Source organism: Centropristis striata, chromosome 1 (genome assembly GCF_030273125.1).
Source record: "Centropristis striata isolate RG_2023a ecotype Rhode Island chromosome 1, C.striata_1.0, whole genome shotgun sequence".
Classification (NCBI taxonomy): domain Eukaryota; kingdom Metazoa; phylum Chordata; class Actinopteri; order Perciformes; family Serranidae; genus Centropristis; species Centropristis striata.
The window spans coordinates 31,104,982-31,123,146 of NC_081517.1; the positions used below are offsets into that span (position 1 = coordinate 31,104,982).

Below are 18,165 nucleotides of genomic sequence, written 5' to 3' on the forward strand. Positions count from 1 at the left end.
GATAGTACACTTTCTTTCAGGTCATACATTTATGAGGTTATTTATATCAACAGGATGGCTCACACTATTTCTTACCTCAGTTATTGTCAGGCATGAAAGCAGTGATCGTTTGTTATGCTACAAAATCTTTGTGGAGCCCCCTAATGATAATGATATACTTGAAAGATGACTAATATTCCCATATAGATATCTCAATTGGTAGGAAAAAATAGACATTCAGAGACTGGAATCAAATCAATTTAATGTATGATTGACTAAATTACATCAGAAAATGCAATGTAAATAAGTATGAATAAACCAGTGTGAATATGTCTTACATGAAGCACACAACTGAATTATCTTCATAGCAACAGAAATAATAATTCAAACAGAGCAGATTCAAGTTGGATTCATCCAAGACACTTCAGGTAGCCAGTATTCATATTCTCAAGGAACAATGTCATTTTCTTTCACATTATGTTGTTAAGGTTTTATCATGTTAGAACCACAACAAATTAAATGTAGAGCTGAATTTAAATAGTGGATGGTTAAAAGTTAATACTGTGCGGGCTGCATGTCAGTGATTAATTCTATCTGCATCAAACATGTGAAAGAGGTATTTACAGTATGTTCATATATTTAGATAATTTACATATGAATGAGTCATAGAAAAAAAGGCATCCCTTCAGTTCTAAATGGAAAGAGACAATTTTTAAGAGTATTAAAAAAAAAACATTCTTTGGTTCCATCTGCAAACAGCAGCAACAACTTTAAGACTGTTTTCACAGCAGAGGCACTATGAATACTTTAATACTCTTCTGACTGTACTTCTCCGTAAAGAGCAGCGTCTGCTTGTGATTGAAAATTTGCAATGTGCAAAAACCAATGTGACCAAATAAATGACATGATGTCAAAACATCAAATTGAACTATTACTTATTGAGCAATGGACTGAATTGAATGCATCCAAATGATTCTGTTCCTATATGACAATAAGTAATGCAAGTGATCCTGTTTAATAGAGAATGGGAGTGTGGAGATGACTTGTTGCCTTAAATAACTCATGAAGTGAGTGTATGACCTCTTAACTGGCTTCTCACACTGACCACAAGTGGAAAATGTGAAAAAGCAGCCCAGACTCCAGTATTGAACACAGAAAACATTTTTCATAGACATCTTGGCTTGTCATAGTAGGAAAATCCCAGGTAGAACTAAAAAGGATAGCTTGACATTTTTCAGGTTGGTCAAAAAACATTAATCAGGTGCACTATGAACATTTCAACAGGTTTTACTTGTTATAATCATCCCTGCTGTTAATATTGGACACTAAAAGAAAGTACTTCTAATGTAGGTGACGGGGGTCAAAATCCACAATTTCAAAGATTAGAAGCAGACCCACCCTGACATAGACTGTGGTTAGATCTAAAATCTCTATGTTAGGGTGGGTCCGTTTCAAAAGGGACAGGAAATATTTGTGATGGGAAATAAACGACAGTCTCACAGAGGGAGAAAATATGATTTGGAAATACAGATGTCAGAATCTGATTTTATTGACAAATAAAGTGCATGTCTTCCAAAGTTATGGTCACTTTAGTACAAAATTCCCTTCTTTTGTTTCCTTGTTAAACTGCAGTGGAGAGATTATAGCAAACAGAAGATATTTTGATTTGATTTGTCAACTCAGATTGCTGAAACCGTATTTTAGTTTAAGGTAAACTTTTGAATCGGTTTTCCACAAAATGACTATAAGATTTGTCGCCCATCAGTTATACTGAAAGTGGATTAGGAAGGGAATCCAGTATGGGATCAGTATGAACAGGAGGGATAATCATGGTGAGAAAAACCTGTTCCAATGTCCATATGGACGCCTGACTATTGCTTCAAGACAGATTTAAAAAAAATGTGAATCCTTCAACAATGGCTATGATTTATTCAAAGTCCTGATGGTGTGACAGTGAGCCAACACACACAGAGCAGGACTCCAAAACTAAAGCAGACAAAGTCAGACATAATTCATTTTCATTATTTACACCTGTGGTTTTCCTGCTCTGTCAAAACCACTTCTGTGAAAAAGGCCTATGACTCCCATAAAGCAGCACTTTGACCGTTTTGCAGCGAGACCTGAGTTACCAAAATGTCTGACACGTCTCCAAACGTTATGACCACATATGCTGTATGTACTGGTCATGAGCCTGACACCTTCATGTCTCACAATCGGATGCTATCTGCTGCGTTTCCTCTGTTTGATGATAAACAGGTTCTCATCCGTTGGGTACATCTGAGCAGCACCCTGTTTGTCCGGGTTCGGGCGGGCTCGATTTCTCCTGTTCTTCTTTCCTTTCTCTTTGTTTGACACGGGCCCCGGGGTCCCTCCAGGTCCAGTTTTGTGTCCTTCTTGTGTTGTGAAAGCTTGCTTCTTTTTCTTCACCCTCTTCCTCTTCATGTTCTCTCCTTTGCTTCCACCTCTGGGAAAGTCAGCCGCTTCATCCAAAATGAGTTTAGATTTTGGAAGAGAGTCTCTTGAGGTGGGTACTGGTCTCTTGGGTTTCCACGGCTTCACCTTGCCAGAGCCTTCCTGTTGTTTGTGCTTATTGTACCTATTCTGTTTGGGTGTTGTGGCCCCATAGTAATCATCACCAAAAAAGATATGGCTGCCTTTAGGTTTATGGTCGTGAGGGCTTTGGCGAGGTGTGTGGTTAGATTGGTGGTTGCCTTTGTGATAGCTGGTTTTCTGTCTCTTCCTGGGTGGTCCCGGAGTGAGAGGGGTCTGACAACGGCCAGATAGGAAGCCATTTTTCTTCAGTTCTGGAAAAACAGAAACAAAATGTATTTCTTATTTGATCTATTTTTTCATAATTTTTTATTGTGTTTGAGTGAATAAATAGGAATTGTAGCACACAAGGCAATGCTTTGCCTTTAATTCTCAAGGTCAACAATAATATGTCACTTACTGTAATAAGAGTAATTTTACTTTTAATATTTTTATGTACATTTTGATAAAAAATACCTCTGTAATTTTAAAATGCAATGGTTTTACTTGCAACAGAGTACATTTACATTAATGTACTGGTGTTTTTACTTAAGTAAAGCATCTGAATACTTTCACAATCGCCCCTAACAAACACTTTTTTTTAATCGTGTTACTGTACAAGGCCACCAATAAGAGAGAAGTAAAGACTGAAGTCATAATAAAGAAGAAGAGATGTTCATGTTGACGTGTTTCTGTGTGTGACTTACCTTTAACCTTCGACATTATCCAGTGTTGTCTGCATTTGATGTCCTTCACCGTGTCGTAGTAGTTGATGAATGGGGTGCTGGGATACGTCCCGTTGAACATCCTGTGCTGTTTACACATCTGAGAAAAACACACATATTAATGACGGCATGAACACGCACACACAAAAATTTCACACCAAGACGAAAAAAAAGATGATGTGCCAACATTACACTAGTGGTGGACAGAAAACGGAGACACAGAGGTTGGACTGTATTAGATTGCATAATATTACCCCTTCATTAATTCTGTGTAGTTATGGTGAACACCACCAATGGAGCCGATTTTATCTTAAACTGTCAAACTGATCTATAAAAGGACCATGTGGCCGCAGGACATTTGTTCCAAACAAGCAAGAGCAAACCTGATTCAACTTATTCAATCACCTCAACTGTCTTCACTCAGTTGATCCGTTATATCAAGTGTGCCTCTGTTTGGTTGGAACAAAAACCTGCAGCCACATGACCCTTTTATAGATCAGTTTGACAAACCTGGTGTTAAAATCTTTCTGCATTACCGAATTTCCAGAAGTTAAGCATCATGAACAAACCTGAAGAAACTAGATACAAAATTCACTGTTTGCGCCGAACAGCTCACTTACCGCGTGTCAACAACAATAAAGCACTGATACATAATGATACTGAATATTTGAAATGGTATAAAACTTATTTTTAGCAGTATCGGTACACTGGTACCGGAAAAGTTGTTGTCCTCATATTATAGCATTGTTAGATTAAAAAAAAAAAAGTTTGCCACTGTGGTATCAAAAATGATATCAAATATCAATATATTTCAAAAGATTGTAATCAAAATTAAAGAAATTCCAGTACACAAAAAAAGTCAACCTATTAAACGTACTGTAAAATGTTTAATGCCAACATGCTGGGCTTTATTTAGGCTTTGACACCAGAAATCAAAGCATGCTTAATGATAAACACCTACACGTGATATAAAAGGCAGTTAAGTAGACAGATTGAGTGAGTTACTCACATGGCCAAAGTGTCCTTTCCTGGAACAGTTGTAGCAGTAGGCAGGAGTTCGTCCTCGGTCTGCTCCACGCTGCTTTACAGGAGGACCTGTCTTACTCTAAATACAGACAGAGAACATGAAGGAGCTTATTACAAGAAAAAAAGAAACTAATAATAGTTTCTCAATTCAAAGTGTGGTGGTTTATCCTTCCATTTGTCTCCCGTTCTCCCTCTTCTCATTCCCATGCTCTCTATTGATGCGAGCTGCTGTGTATTGTACGGTGAATATGGGTGCTGATATAAACCAGTGATTACTGGGGCTATAGTTAGAGGCCTGTAATGACCCGCTATGATAAGAAACTGTGTGTGTGTGTGTGTGTGTGTGTTGGACACAGGGTCCCGTCCCCTATGGGCCACTGTTCTGAAAGCCTTCCATGCTCCAGCGCCCACAGCAAATATACACTGATAAAGAGAGAGAGAGGAGACACAGCCACAGTACATTTACTGCTAATGTTACTAACACACACAGACACACACACACAGGCACACACACACACACACACACACACACACACACACACACACACACACACACACACACACACACACACACACACACACACACACACACACACACACACACACACACACACACAAGGCCATTCTCTAAAACACACACACAGCTTCACACTCATCTAAGATGCCCCCTCCTTCCTCTCTCAACCCTGATTCCGAGATTACAAATGATTTGTGCCTCACGTCATTTCTTAAACATAGCTTAGCTAACCTCCCCTCCTTTTCTTCTCCTCTGCCTTCCTCCTGCTTCCCTCTCTCCTCCGCACAAACACCTCCATCCCCACATCTACCCCTCACACTTGTTTCCCCCCTTTTCTCTCGCTCTCTCTCTCTCTTTTCCGCTTGAGTAGTTTTGCGGCAGAAAGGATGAATGCTATTAGAGCGTCGCGTCATTATCGGGTCAGGCCGGCCGGGCCCATCTCCATCACAAAGGCCAGGAGATCACAGACCTCTTCCGAGCACAACACACACACACACACACACACACACACACACACACACACACACACACACACACACACACACACACACACACACACACACACACACACACACACACACACACACACACACACACACACACACACACACACACACACCCTAAGGAGATCACAGTCCCCGTCTCAAGCCCCCCCCACCCCGACCTCCACCCTTCCTGCCTCTCTTCCCATTCATCTTTCATGTAAATTGGCTGTAGGTCTCCCTCTGTCTCTCCCTCCCTGACCTTGGGCTTGTGTTATCTCCACATACTCTGATCCAGCACATAGACAGAATGAATGAAAGCACGAGAGAGAGGAAGAAGAAATGAAATCCCCTCCTACTCCAACCTGTGATAGTTGGCTGAAAACCTGGCATGTGTGTGTATGTGTGTGTGTGTGTGTGTGTGTGTATAAGGAGTTGTCTGCCTCATACAATATTAATTAACTGGATGAAGCTCCATCCCTCTCTCATTCCCGCTCTCAGTTTTCATCTGCTGCTCTTATCGGGGGGCATCTAAATTGCTAACAGGGCGAGGGCCTGTGGGATCATATCAGTTTGGTGTCTTTCTCTTTCTTTCTCAGGGGTTTGGAGAAGAGTCCTAGAGAGAGTCTGGCTGAGCAGCGAAAGTCAATATTACAGAGCAGATTTTTTTTAAAGATGTTTTTTTAAAATACGGTTTATCTTTGAGGTTTAGCTTCAACTCTCACTACACTAATATTAGTTGAGTGTTCTTTTTTTGTAAAAGCCAAAGGTAACATTTTGGATGTCACAATGGGAAGCAAACTAGACTGTCAAATCCAATACATATACACTGCGTTTCCACCAAATGAGCTTAAGTTTTTGTACTGGTTCTGTTCAGGACTCTTGGAACCTCTGTACTATCTAGCGAACCAGTTTTGAGAGGAACCATTCCAATCCAGTAGGTTTCCTAGACAAAAGTAAACAGCATTGACTGCTTTTGCTGTTGTTGCAGATATTTCTTTTCCACTATCCAGACCCACTATTAATGATAACAATATTTCAGGCAAGACTCCATCGTCTCTTTCTTACCTGTTAAATAAGACACGCCCACTTCAGGTTGCAGATTCTGATATTCAAAATTGGAAAACATGGTAACTGTTTCTCCTTAAATATCCACTCTCAAATTAGCTTCCACCTTTAATTTTGAGAAGAGAAAAAAGGTTCTGCCGCTGCAAAGTCATGCATTACTTTACTGCTCACTTACAGCATTTGATTGAAACAGTTGCTGACCCCATTAAGGAGCTCTGAAATGTAATGAGTCACCTCATCTGGACGACCTGCTGATTGATTCGGCTTTCAAGTGATTCTCAGAGTGAAATCTTATGCATCTTATGTTTATTATCTCCAAGGTCTCATGTATTATGGCCAGATTATAATGTTTACCATCCACATCCAAAGGCAAAAGTGTTTATAGCTTTTTCAAACGACCAGCCTTCAAGATGGGGTAACACAGAATTCATAGCGTCATACAAAAGTGTACTTACAAAGGGTGACAGACGCTTTTGTGTAAATGAAGAAAAGATGAAAAGTTACTTCCTCTTTTCCTGGATGAGTGTGAAGCAGATAATGTGTTTTAAATAGTACAATTTTAACGTAAATGCCTTTGTTTTCTATGTAGTGAAGATATGACTCAAGATTTTAGATTCTTCATTCTCCGTGGAGGAAAGCAAGAAAAATGGAGTGAGTAGTTGATATACAAATGATCATTTTGTGGGTGTATTCCTATATTTATGTGTTTTTTAAAATAATTTTCTTTCCAGTTTGTATGTTATATATAACAGAAATCAAATAAAATCTAACAAAAAGGCATTTGGAAAGTTCAGACTTCTGCTGGGGCCAAAACTCAGAATATTAACATAAAAAATAATTTGTGTTTCTGCCCCATGATTGGGATCTGTTACAAAATTGAATGGGTTCTTCCTCTGTTCATGTTACACCCTTCCACCACGTTTAATAATAATCATGAATTTTTTGTCTGAATTGTGCTGACAAACAGACACACAAACTGAGCCAAAAGCATAACCTCCTTGCTGGAGGTAATTAAGATGAACACTCACATCTACACGTTTCTTGCTTTCCCAAAAGGCGCTAACCTCTCCATTCCTAAACTTGACTGACAGACAATTCCCAGCGCGGGAGGCTGCGTTTAAAATGTTTAACTAACGGCCCTCGGAGTGCAGAGCCCATGGATCTGAGTCTGATCCACTTCCTGCTGATATGACATGAAGAGCTTCTGGAGCTGTTCCGAGACACTTTGCCAGTCAGACAAAAACGGGGACTGAAGCTGGAAGAGAACTGACGGTTTAGGAGCTGTGTGTGTGCGTGTGTGTGTACAGGAGGGTGTTTGAGAAGGTCCTAAGGGCTTCGCTGGGTGGACACAGACAACCAGCCATCCATGGCCTCTCATACACACACACAGACACACACACAGACACACACCGTGTTTTCCCACAGTTGTCCCAACACATACACTGTGTCTCTCTAAGCCGCGCTCTCCTCTGCTCCTTGCCTTAGCTGCTGGTGGCAAAGCTGTGATAATCCTTTGGCCAACACAAAGCTCAGACTGTTACAGACTACAATCTGAAGGAACACACACACACACACACAGTTATCAAACACAATCCGAGAAGCAAACAGGCTTGTGTGTGTGTGTGTGTGTGTGTGTGTGTAAGAGAAGAGGGGGTGGGATAAAACAGTAGCGGGTGGTGGGAGCGTGGGGGCCGGGCCAGCAGCGCTGTTTTGCATATGTTATTGCAGCAATGGGGAGAGGTTTGCATATGTTACTGGACCCACAGGGGACCAACTCTGCATGCTTTATCATAGAAAACAGCCTCACAAAACAACACAAGACTACTGCGCTCATACCAAAACAAACAGACCCTTGTGGTGCGTGTGTGTGCAACATGCCAGTATGTACATAGCAGGTTAACACAGAGGGTTAATTAGACGGTTGTGAAATGGCTACAAGGTGAACATCTTTTAAAGAAGAATATGATAAATTAACTACAGAACCGCTATTCATCATTTGGGAGTTTTAACTGTGCAAAAGTCCAAATTGATAAAGAATTTAATTACAGTGTTTGCTCTCGGTTATGATCTAGAAACTCAGAGGGCCTTCAGAGACCGTTAAAGGTGGAGGTGTGCATGCGTGCAGTTAGGGAGAGGAAGAGGAGGGGGGGTCCTCAAAATAACCAGATGTGATTCCTGCCCCCTTTGTGTCTGCCAGTTCACAAAGACTCAGACCGAAGCCCTAACCCCGCGCCCTGCGAGGACTCACACTCACACATAATTCCCAGAGGCTCTTCCTATCTCGTCCTGTCAGTCAGTCAATCAGTCTGAAGACAATCAGTAGGAGTCCTGATTTTCTCTTTAGAGCGAGAGTGCTCCTGGAATGTAATGATAATGTGATGCAGGGGTGAGACGGCAGTGGGTGTGGCCACCTCTGGAGGAAAAAAAAACCTTTTGGGGCAGCGACTGGAGGTAATCTGGTCACACCGTGGAAGGCGGAACAGGGGATACAAGCTAATCTATTCAAATCTGGGTCTAAGTTATTCCACTTCTATTCTTAGCCTTCACCGCTGAGTTTAGAGGCTTCTTTTTATAGTGTGTTTATGGAAATATGTTGTCCACTCTATCCCCAGCAATTAGACAGAGATAACACGTATGTACATGAGAGACAGGGATTTAGACATTCTATATACAGATGGACTCTTGTGCCCTGGTCAGGATGTTAAATCCTGATTTTACATCTCAGCCAGCAAATCAAATCACACACACACACACACACACACACACACACACACGCACACACACGCACACACACAGACACACACAGAGACACACACAGAGACACACACAGAGACAGACACACACACACACACTCTAAAATCGACACCATCCAGCTAAGCGGAAAGGCACAAAGACCTGCAAAGCCTGCAAGACCTCTGATAACACTGCACCTGTGTGTGTGTGTGTGTGTGAGAGAGAGAGTGTGTGAGCATGTGTGTGTGTGCATTTGTGTGTACATTCCTATGGATTTGCATGTAGATTTGGTAGTGTATGTGAAAACACCTGTACCAAAACTCCCCAATGAGGTGTCTCCTTCTTTCTGAACAAATACAGGACGGCAGACTGGATGTGAGGTTTTATCTGTCCGCATTTTTAGGTTTCTATTTATTTTTATTACCTCTTTTTATCTTACTTACTTACTCTTACTTAGAACCTACACAAAGGAGGTCATATTTTCATCTTGGTTTGTTTGTCTGTCAGCAGGATTTAAGACAGATTACTGGTCTGATTTTCATTAAACTTGAAAGCAAATAGTTTCAACTGTAGTTTATTTGCTATTTTTTGTTTTTGTTTTCATGATTATTATTATTATTTTTTTTATTTTATTCTAAATTCTGAGTCTATTTTTATTTCATGCTTCAAGCCAAGTTTGCCATGTGAGGCATTAAATCAAACTGTAAAAAACACTTAAAATATACTTTTTTTTGCACAGTTAATGTTAATGTTTGAAACCATTCCCACATTTCCGACTGTTTCTCCGCTTTATTCTTCTCTTTAGTGCATTCGGGCCGGCGGTGCAGTGCAGCATAAACATTCTTAAAATCTTAAGGGTATTCTACATCTTTTTTGCATTGTTGGTGTTGTTCACTTCACCTTCTTCTTGCGCGTTTTATCAGGTTCCTTCAACGACTGCCTTCTCTAGTGTGTCTTTCAACTCTGTGCTGCATGACTTATGTGCTCATTGTGTCATATCAGCATTTTACTAACTTATTATTGCATCTTTTAGAATTTTCATCAAGATCTCAATCATGATTTGAAGTATTTATGTCCCATTACTAATTGCGGATCTGTGTGTGTGTGTGTGTGTGTGTGTGTTTTTATTCTTAAAAAGGTCTATAATCAGTATTACTTGACTGTATTTTGTTGCTTTGTGTTTCTTGCTTGCATAGCTACATGTACTGAATATTGGACATTGTTTTACTGTACTAATGTTGCTTCCTCCTGTTATGCATGGCTTGTGCACTGTCTCGAGAATGCGTCTTTTGTCTGATTATGTCTTTATGTTGTCTTCTTGTCTTCGGTCTGTTCAGTTTAACCATCAAAGGACTGGTTTAAAAGCATTTCGCCAAAGGACTAGAGTGGAATATTAGCAAACACTGTCTAGCTAACTGTCTGATTAATGTGCATTGTTCTTATTACTACATAAATGAGGTGAATTATTTTGATTGGATGTGAGGCTGTGAGAGAACTGTCATTATGTATCTTTTCCCCTTCATGAACCGTACCACCCAGATGACTTTAACCTGCAGGACTTTCTTTGGCTGCTCGGTATTAATAGAACTAGACTGAAAACATACAAAAGCCATTTCCTTTTACAAAGTGCCCTCCCCTGCCTTGTGTGCCGTCAGTGTCTCAATCTGAGGGAGAATAAAGAGTCGAGAGGCTTTTGACGTGGCGGAGGTGAGAAGACTAGAGAGTCTGTACTGTACAATGATGAGACAGCAAAAACAGCTCAGTGAATAGATGTGGATTTAAAGGATTTTTACAGAACGCTGTTTGAATTGAGCCCATTCTTATAAGAGAAATGGAAAAAAAAAAAAAGAGGTCAGCCAGACAGAGGGAAGGACGGAATGAGAAGAGGAACAAAGGTCGAACCTTAAACCTGCGATTTCAAGTTCAGCACAAAGAACAGAAGAGTTAAGAAGAGGAAGAAGATGAAGTGGTATTGCTCATTATTATTTGAATTAAGAGTAATTTGTGAGGTTCAACTATTATGTGAGGTTTTGTAAGAGAAAAGGGGTTGAGATGTGATGTGATGAACAATCCTGCTGTATATTTCTCTCTCCTTCACCAATGTCTACTCAGTATATTGTGACTACAGTATTACATATTAACCTCCTGCTTCCTGTCACAGATAGATGCACTGTGCAATTCAGTTAATTCACTTGTCTCTGTTTATATATTATGAGGTGTACTTTGTTGTTTTTTTTCAACTGCAGTCTTCTTTTTAAGACCTTTAGTATGATTTTGCAATAACGGCACTTATACTAGTAGAAAACAACACAGCTGCACACTTCTGTCTCATTTCCAATTCTTCTATTCTACACGGACTGGTTTTTAGCTGAACAGTATTTGTAATTGGTCATATCAATGAAAAAAGAAAAAATATATATAAAAAATCAAGAATAAGACAGCAGTGCAAAGGTATTTTTGTCATTTTGTGCAAATAATTGTTTCCCTGCATGGAAATAATTTACGAATGTGTCTGTGCCTCCTAATTTATACAAATAGGACACCACTTTAAATCCACTTGAATCCATCACTATAAATGACACCACTTCATTATGCAGGAGCAAGTAAACCACACATGTACATTACAGCAAGCTCCACAAGGTATAAATCTGTTTAACCCTCTGAAACAACTGTTACTGCAGGAAAGTGTGAAAACAGATATATCATTAGAATTTAGGTGGTCCCTTTTTTCCCCACACACATTTTTCCGTCAAGAAAACGAACCAAATCTGAGCTTAAAATGGTAATATTTCATAAATATTACCTTCTTCTACAAGTCTCATTAAACAAAACAACATTTGCCCTAACCACATTTGTAATCACAATAATGCATTTTTGTTTTTTTTTACTTTTATGATTTATGGCATTATAACTGTGTTATGCAGCACAAAATATATATTTGAGTTTCCATAGAGACGCAGGACTTGTATTGCAAAAACGACGCCGCAGTGAGATGCCCTCAAACTGCTTGGGGGTTCAGAACTTCCTCTGTTCACTGAGTGCAGCTCTCTGTTTGACCACTGGAGGGCACTCTAACACAACTTGCAGAAAAGACAACCTGACTACAACAGCCTGACTAACCTGTGGCCGACTTCAACTGCTGAAGTGAAACTGGTTGAGGTTGAAATATATGCACTCTGTCATACCTATTCATTTGCGTTTAACACAATAAATAATTTGTGAACAGATGCTATACTTCTTTCTATTATAAATCCGTAGAGAGAAAACAATCTTGAAACTTATCCAGCTTTGTATCAAGTGACCTGACTGGGTCACCGAGGACAACGAGCATTTTCAGCTTTGGCTTAATGCTTTGGGAGGTTTCAGAGAGCCAGTTATATCTTCTTAATATGACAACAGAAATGTACCTAAATGTATGGTTTTGTAGTTTAATTATAAGTCAGCAGGGAAAACAATGAACCTGGAACACAATGTACCAGACTTATTCACAGAGATCGTCTCTTCAATCGAAAGGATTGAACATTTGACAAAAACATTTACTGACCAATATCATGTCTGTAAAGACACAGTTTCCTGTTTGTTTCGAGTTCCTTATATGAAACATTATCCTATATCCTATAATACAACTCATATTTTCTATAGGAGCAAAAATAAATCAAGTTGCTCTATATTCCCATGTAAGTGAAGTGACAGAATGCCATTAAGCCTAATTAGTACAAAATTGAAATACAGAATTTTCTCACATAAAGCACAACTTCAGTCTAAAAAAAAAAAAAAAAGATAAATATCAACAGTGCAGTACAACTACTATTCTGATATCTGTTATTACTCTGAACATCCAGTATGTATTTCAGGAAATAAATGAAACAATGTGAATATGATATTTAAAAAAAGAACAATTTTACTAAAACAAATTGAATATAAACAGCGATACATTCTGCTGCCAAGTTTAGGGTGAACATCTGCCCCTTTAAAATCAAAACAAAGTAAAGATAAAAGCATAATGGATATTATGCAATTGCGTAAATGTGTTTTTAAACTTTGAAACCTATTTTCAGTCAAGTTTCATTATCTGAGAAAGAGTATGCCATGGTTGGACATTGCAAAGAATTTTTATGTATTTTGCAAATTTGGCAGTTAATCATTCAGCAGATAAACAATTTTGATAACTGATTATTAGTAATTTTTCATGCATAAACGGCAAAAAAATGCTGTTTTCCGTCTCTCAAATATGGAGATTTGCCTTTTCTCTGTTTTAAACTGTTAGTTATCCAACAATTTGCAACAATTAGAGATTTTTGACTAGAACAACATGACACACAGTGATGACCTGAATCTGATTAATCTCTAATTAATCAGATTCACAGCTATTGTTGACCCGCTATCTCCCCCTAAACAATTACTGCCCACAAAATTCTCTATAAAAGGGGGCTGTATGATAGGAGGTTAAATCACATTAAACTTAATATATTTGGTTTTTGGACTGACAAGATATGATTACAAGATATGATTACCTTAAACTCAGATTTCACATTTTTTTAAATTTTGATAGGCCAAATGATTAATCACGGAAATAATCGTCAGATTTAATTTTTAATAAAAAATAGTCAGTTGCAGTGACAATTTGAAAAGTGTCATTTTTAGGAAAAAAACATCTACTCAATCCAAAAAAATAGGAAGAAAGGCCACTGAATAAGACTAAATATTTAAAATGTTTAAAGCACATAGTGCATTATGGGCTTTAATTTGACATGGACAAACTCAAGGGGCCTACTTTGTTAAAAAGTAATTTTTTTCTCCTAAAGAAATGAAAATGTATTTTCTTTCCTGAAAAGAGGGGGATTTAAGCAGCAAAACGTCCTAACCTTGGGCTAACAAAGGCATGTGTGAATCGAGCATACAGCAAAGAACCTCCTGGAGAAAGACGGTGAAACAAAAAGCTATAAAACACACTAAATGAAACGGCAGTGAGGTGAGAAAGAGGGACACCAAAGGGAGAGAGGAGTTAAAACGGCTTAATTTCTGTGGTGAACAAAAAGGTCACAGACTGTTTTTCACGGGCACCCCGAGAGACACTGACACACACACACACACACACACACACACGTACATACGCCTGTCCCTGAGGAAAAGATCGATACACACACTGAAACCAACATGAGGAGAGAATCCGCTCGACACACACACACACACACACACACACACATACACACACACACACACACACACACACACACAACCGTGGGCAGAGGTACCAATCAATAAACACACACACGTACAGGTGTCACCACTACTATCTAAAGAGAGGCCAATCAATGCTTACACACTGATATACCTGTACCAATCAGCTGCTGTGTGCTCACATTCACTCTCCCGTCTCTCTCACCCTTTTAATACACTCACCCCTCCTCGTCTCTCTCTCTCCTCCCATCCTTCTGAATCTCTTTCAACAACAAACCTCTCTCCCCCTCTCCAGCTGTCTTCCCCTCTCTTTCTCTGGTCCATACAGAGCACATTTCTCCTATGTAGATGAATCATGTTGAATCTAATGCCACCTTATGCCCTTCTTCCTCCAATAGACCATATACACAGCTGGAAAAACATAACAAAAACGCACACCATTTGACCCACGATTTGTAGGTAAATTCTCACTTCAAACATCCCTGCTGATTAAAAAGAGAGCATGCACTTCCTGCAGCGGCCATAGGGTGGCGCTCTGGTCTTAAGCCAGCCCAGCAGGGTCCTGACAGGAGGAAAAAGTCACTGTGACTTGTGTGTGTTGTATGATTAAATGCACGCATTTATGCATGATCTTTACATGCATTAATGCAGCCTGTGTATGGACAGCAGGTCGCTCAACTTGCACTGCCCTTCCTGCCTCCACTGACCGCTCTCCATTCATCCATCCCCTCCTCACTGTACGCTACTCCCTCCTTTTCTTGTCTTCCCATTTCTATTTTTCTCCTCTGTCCACGTCTTCTTTCCCTTTACTGTGCCACTGGTTGGTAATGGTAAAAGTGGTTCTCTTTGCTTTTCCATCCTTCATCGTCCAAAAAATACCACCACAGTTGAGTTCAAACACACTGTGGCTGATTTGAAACAGGGCCGGGTAACATATCAATGTTATATTATCATCATTATTGTGATACAAGACTAGTTATTGTCTTGAATTTTGGATATTGTAATATTTTCATATGGCATAAGTTTTGTCTTTTTCGGGCTGTTTTATGATGTGCCTATACTCACTTATTCATTATATCCACATTACTGATGATTATTTATCAAAAATGTCATTGTGAAAGCACCAACAGTCAACTCTACAAAATGGTTGTGATAGCAATATCCAGATAGTTGGTGAAAAATATGGTGATATCAGTTTTTCTCCTTCTCCTACCGGCTCTGTACTGAAAACGACAAAACTGACGAAGACAAGTAATTATGTATTTTAGAAATATATTAATTGATTAAACTGTTTTGTCAAGCAGAAACGACAACGATTTCCTGATTTTTTTCCCTCAGAATTTGCTTTTCTCAGTTTTGATTGTAAATTGATTTTTTTTTTTTTTTTTTTTAAACCTTTGTTTCACCAAGTTAGTCCCATTGAGATTACTGATCTCATTTTCAAGGGAGACCTAGCCAAGCACCTAGCACAGTTACAGGCAAAGACAACAATAAAACAAGTAAACATAGATTAAAAGTCACAATAATGTTTGTTGGACAACAAAACCAAATCAAACTTGAGATTGGCATTGTCCATACATTTCTAACATATATTGGCAAAACGATTAAATGGTTCAATAAATTATTGGGAAAAAAAGATTATTGACAGATCCATAAATAATGAAAAGCATAGTTGGGTGTAGCTCTATATGCTATATTTCTGTGTCAATTTATCTTCTGTGAATATTTTAGTATTCCTGTTAAATTGGTAGCAGTCCCTGACTGATCAGTATCAAAATATTGATAAGCTCCTTGACAAAACTACCAATAGCGGTATTTATGTAACATTTATTCATTCTAACACAGCTGACATCTTGAAATTCCTAATTGTCCCTTGATAATGACAGCTACAGAGCAGGTAAAGCATAAGACCTAACTAATAATTTTTTTGGGCACAAAATTATTGAGGGTAGTATCAATCAGAGCATCAATAAGCTGTATCAGTATCAATATCAATAAAATCCTAACAATATCCATTTATACTGTGAAATGTAGTCAACATGACATCACTCTCAGATTTTCTATGATGCTCCAATGGGGTTTAAGATTTGTGAGCCATCTAAAAACACAAACAATTTTCTTTCTCCACACTCTTCATTTGAAACTGACAATCAATAATCAGTAGAAATCCAAAGAAGAAGAGACCTTGATGCACACTTCCATCCTAAACAGACAGTAACAAGTTCACACCTGTTCTTTTGGGCTCGTTTAAAGGCATTCTGGGAAATGAATGAAAACACCAACAACATAAGCCATTTAGGCTAAGGTAAATATGTACATCAAAACATTAAATTACACATTTTCACCCAAAAAGAAACACCGGTAGCTAGAAATCATTAAACATCAAACCAATGACAGGCTATTGTGGTGTGAAATGTGCCATTTGCATGTGCAGTACTTTGTGAGAAAGATAAGAAAAGACAAAGAAGGAAGGAGGTAAGCAGATGGGGTCTGCAGGAAAAGGATCCCATGCTGTAAAGCAGTATGCAAAAGCAAGAGGTAAAAGCAGGGTGTCTGTAGGCGTTTGAGTGGGTGAGTGAAAGAGAAAGAGAGACTGAGAAAGAGTTGTTCAAGTAAACCTGTTCTCCCATGCAAATTTGTCTGTGTAAATATTACTGTTGGGCAAAAATGTCTTCAAAACTGTGTGACACAGACAAGATGAAAATGTTGTGGATCGCTTTTTTACCCCACTTACTTCTCTATATATATTTGTAGTGTGTGTGTGTGTGTGTGTGTGTGTGTGTGTGTGTGTGTGTGTGTCCATGTGTGTCAGTATCTTACTTTCTCAGTAAATACCCCGGGGCTTTGTGGTCTATACTGTGTGGTTTGGAGGAGTTTGTTAGTTGAGGGCCAGGTGCAGGCAGGCAACACATACACTCACGGCAGATAAACGGACCCAGCGCGCACGCACATGCACACGCGCATACACACACACACACGAACGAAGGATAAATGGACCCAGTAGCAGGGAGGTCTGACAGAATGCCTTTTCACACCTGGCTGAGCCCAGCGGAAGGTGACAGAGTCACATCTCCCAAAGCAAACACACACAAACACACACACACACACACACACACACACACACACACACACACACACACACACACACACACACACACACACACACACACACACACACACACACACACACACACACACACACACACACCTTCTCACATTGGGGAGTTCAGGGTCATAAGCAGCATCATGAATAAAATGAGGCTGTCTTAAACAGAAGGAGCCCTGTGTATGCATGTGTGTTTGTGTGTGTTTGTGTCTGTGCGAGCCCCTAACCCCCATGCCAGTTTGGATCTGTAACGACCTTCTGTTCCCAGTGCTTAAATGGCTTAAATACTTCAATTAGACCTGGGTCACAATCCTCCACCCGTTAAAGCACGCCGTCACACGCAAACACACACATGAAAAAAAAAGGTGGTTTCATCATCCTGCGAGGCGACCAAAGTTTTTTTTTCTGGTTCTTTCATCATCTTTTCCACTTTTAAAAGTAAAACTCTACAATAAAGCATAAAGAATCCCCCATCAACCAACACATGAGCAAGTATTAAACTTAACTCCCATCCTCTCTGCCAGCGTCTCCCCTGGAACTTCTCTGTCCTGTTCCCTCCTCCTTCCTCCTCCTCCTCCCTCCGTCTCTCCCGCCGTGCTACCCTAGCGCTAACGATGCTGCCTTTTCATTAGACAGCCCCTGCTAATTAATCTCCATAGAGGAGAGTGACAGACCTCCCCCAACACATACACACACACACAAAGTGCACGCCAAGATATATGCAAACACACACTCTTCTTCCCTCTCTCTCTCACTCCCTCGTCCCGAGTGGCGTTGGCAGCCCATTTCATGCTTTATCACGTCTTTTAATTGACAAAC

At 39.6% G+C, this 18,165-nt stretch overlaps 1 protein-coding gene across 1 annotated transcript in view; it reads right to left on the reverse strand.

Annotated features, from left to right (window-relative positions):
• Nucleotides 1-224: 224 nt before the first annotated feature.
• The window catches only part of zcchc7 (zinc finger, CCHC domain containing 7), a 113,854-nt gene continuing 95,913 nt past the window's right edge, over nucleotides 225-18,165 (reverse strand). Inside the window, exons 9-11 of the mRNA XM_059338165.1 lie at nucleotides 4,243-4,338; nucleotides 3,216-3,333; nucleotides 225-2,783 (exon numbers count right to left, since the gene is read on the reverse strand). Of these exons, the coding sequence (XP_059194148.1) occupies nucleotides 2,200-2,783; nucleotides 3,216-3,333; nucleotides 4,243-4,338 (798 nt within the window). The 3' untranslated portion in view covers nucleotides 225-2,199. The remainder of the gene's footprint in view (nucleotides 2,784-3,215; nucleotides 3,334-4,242; nucleotides 4,339-18,165) is intronic.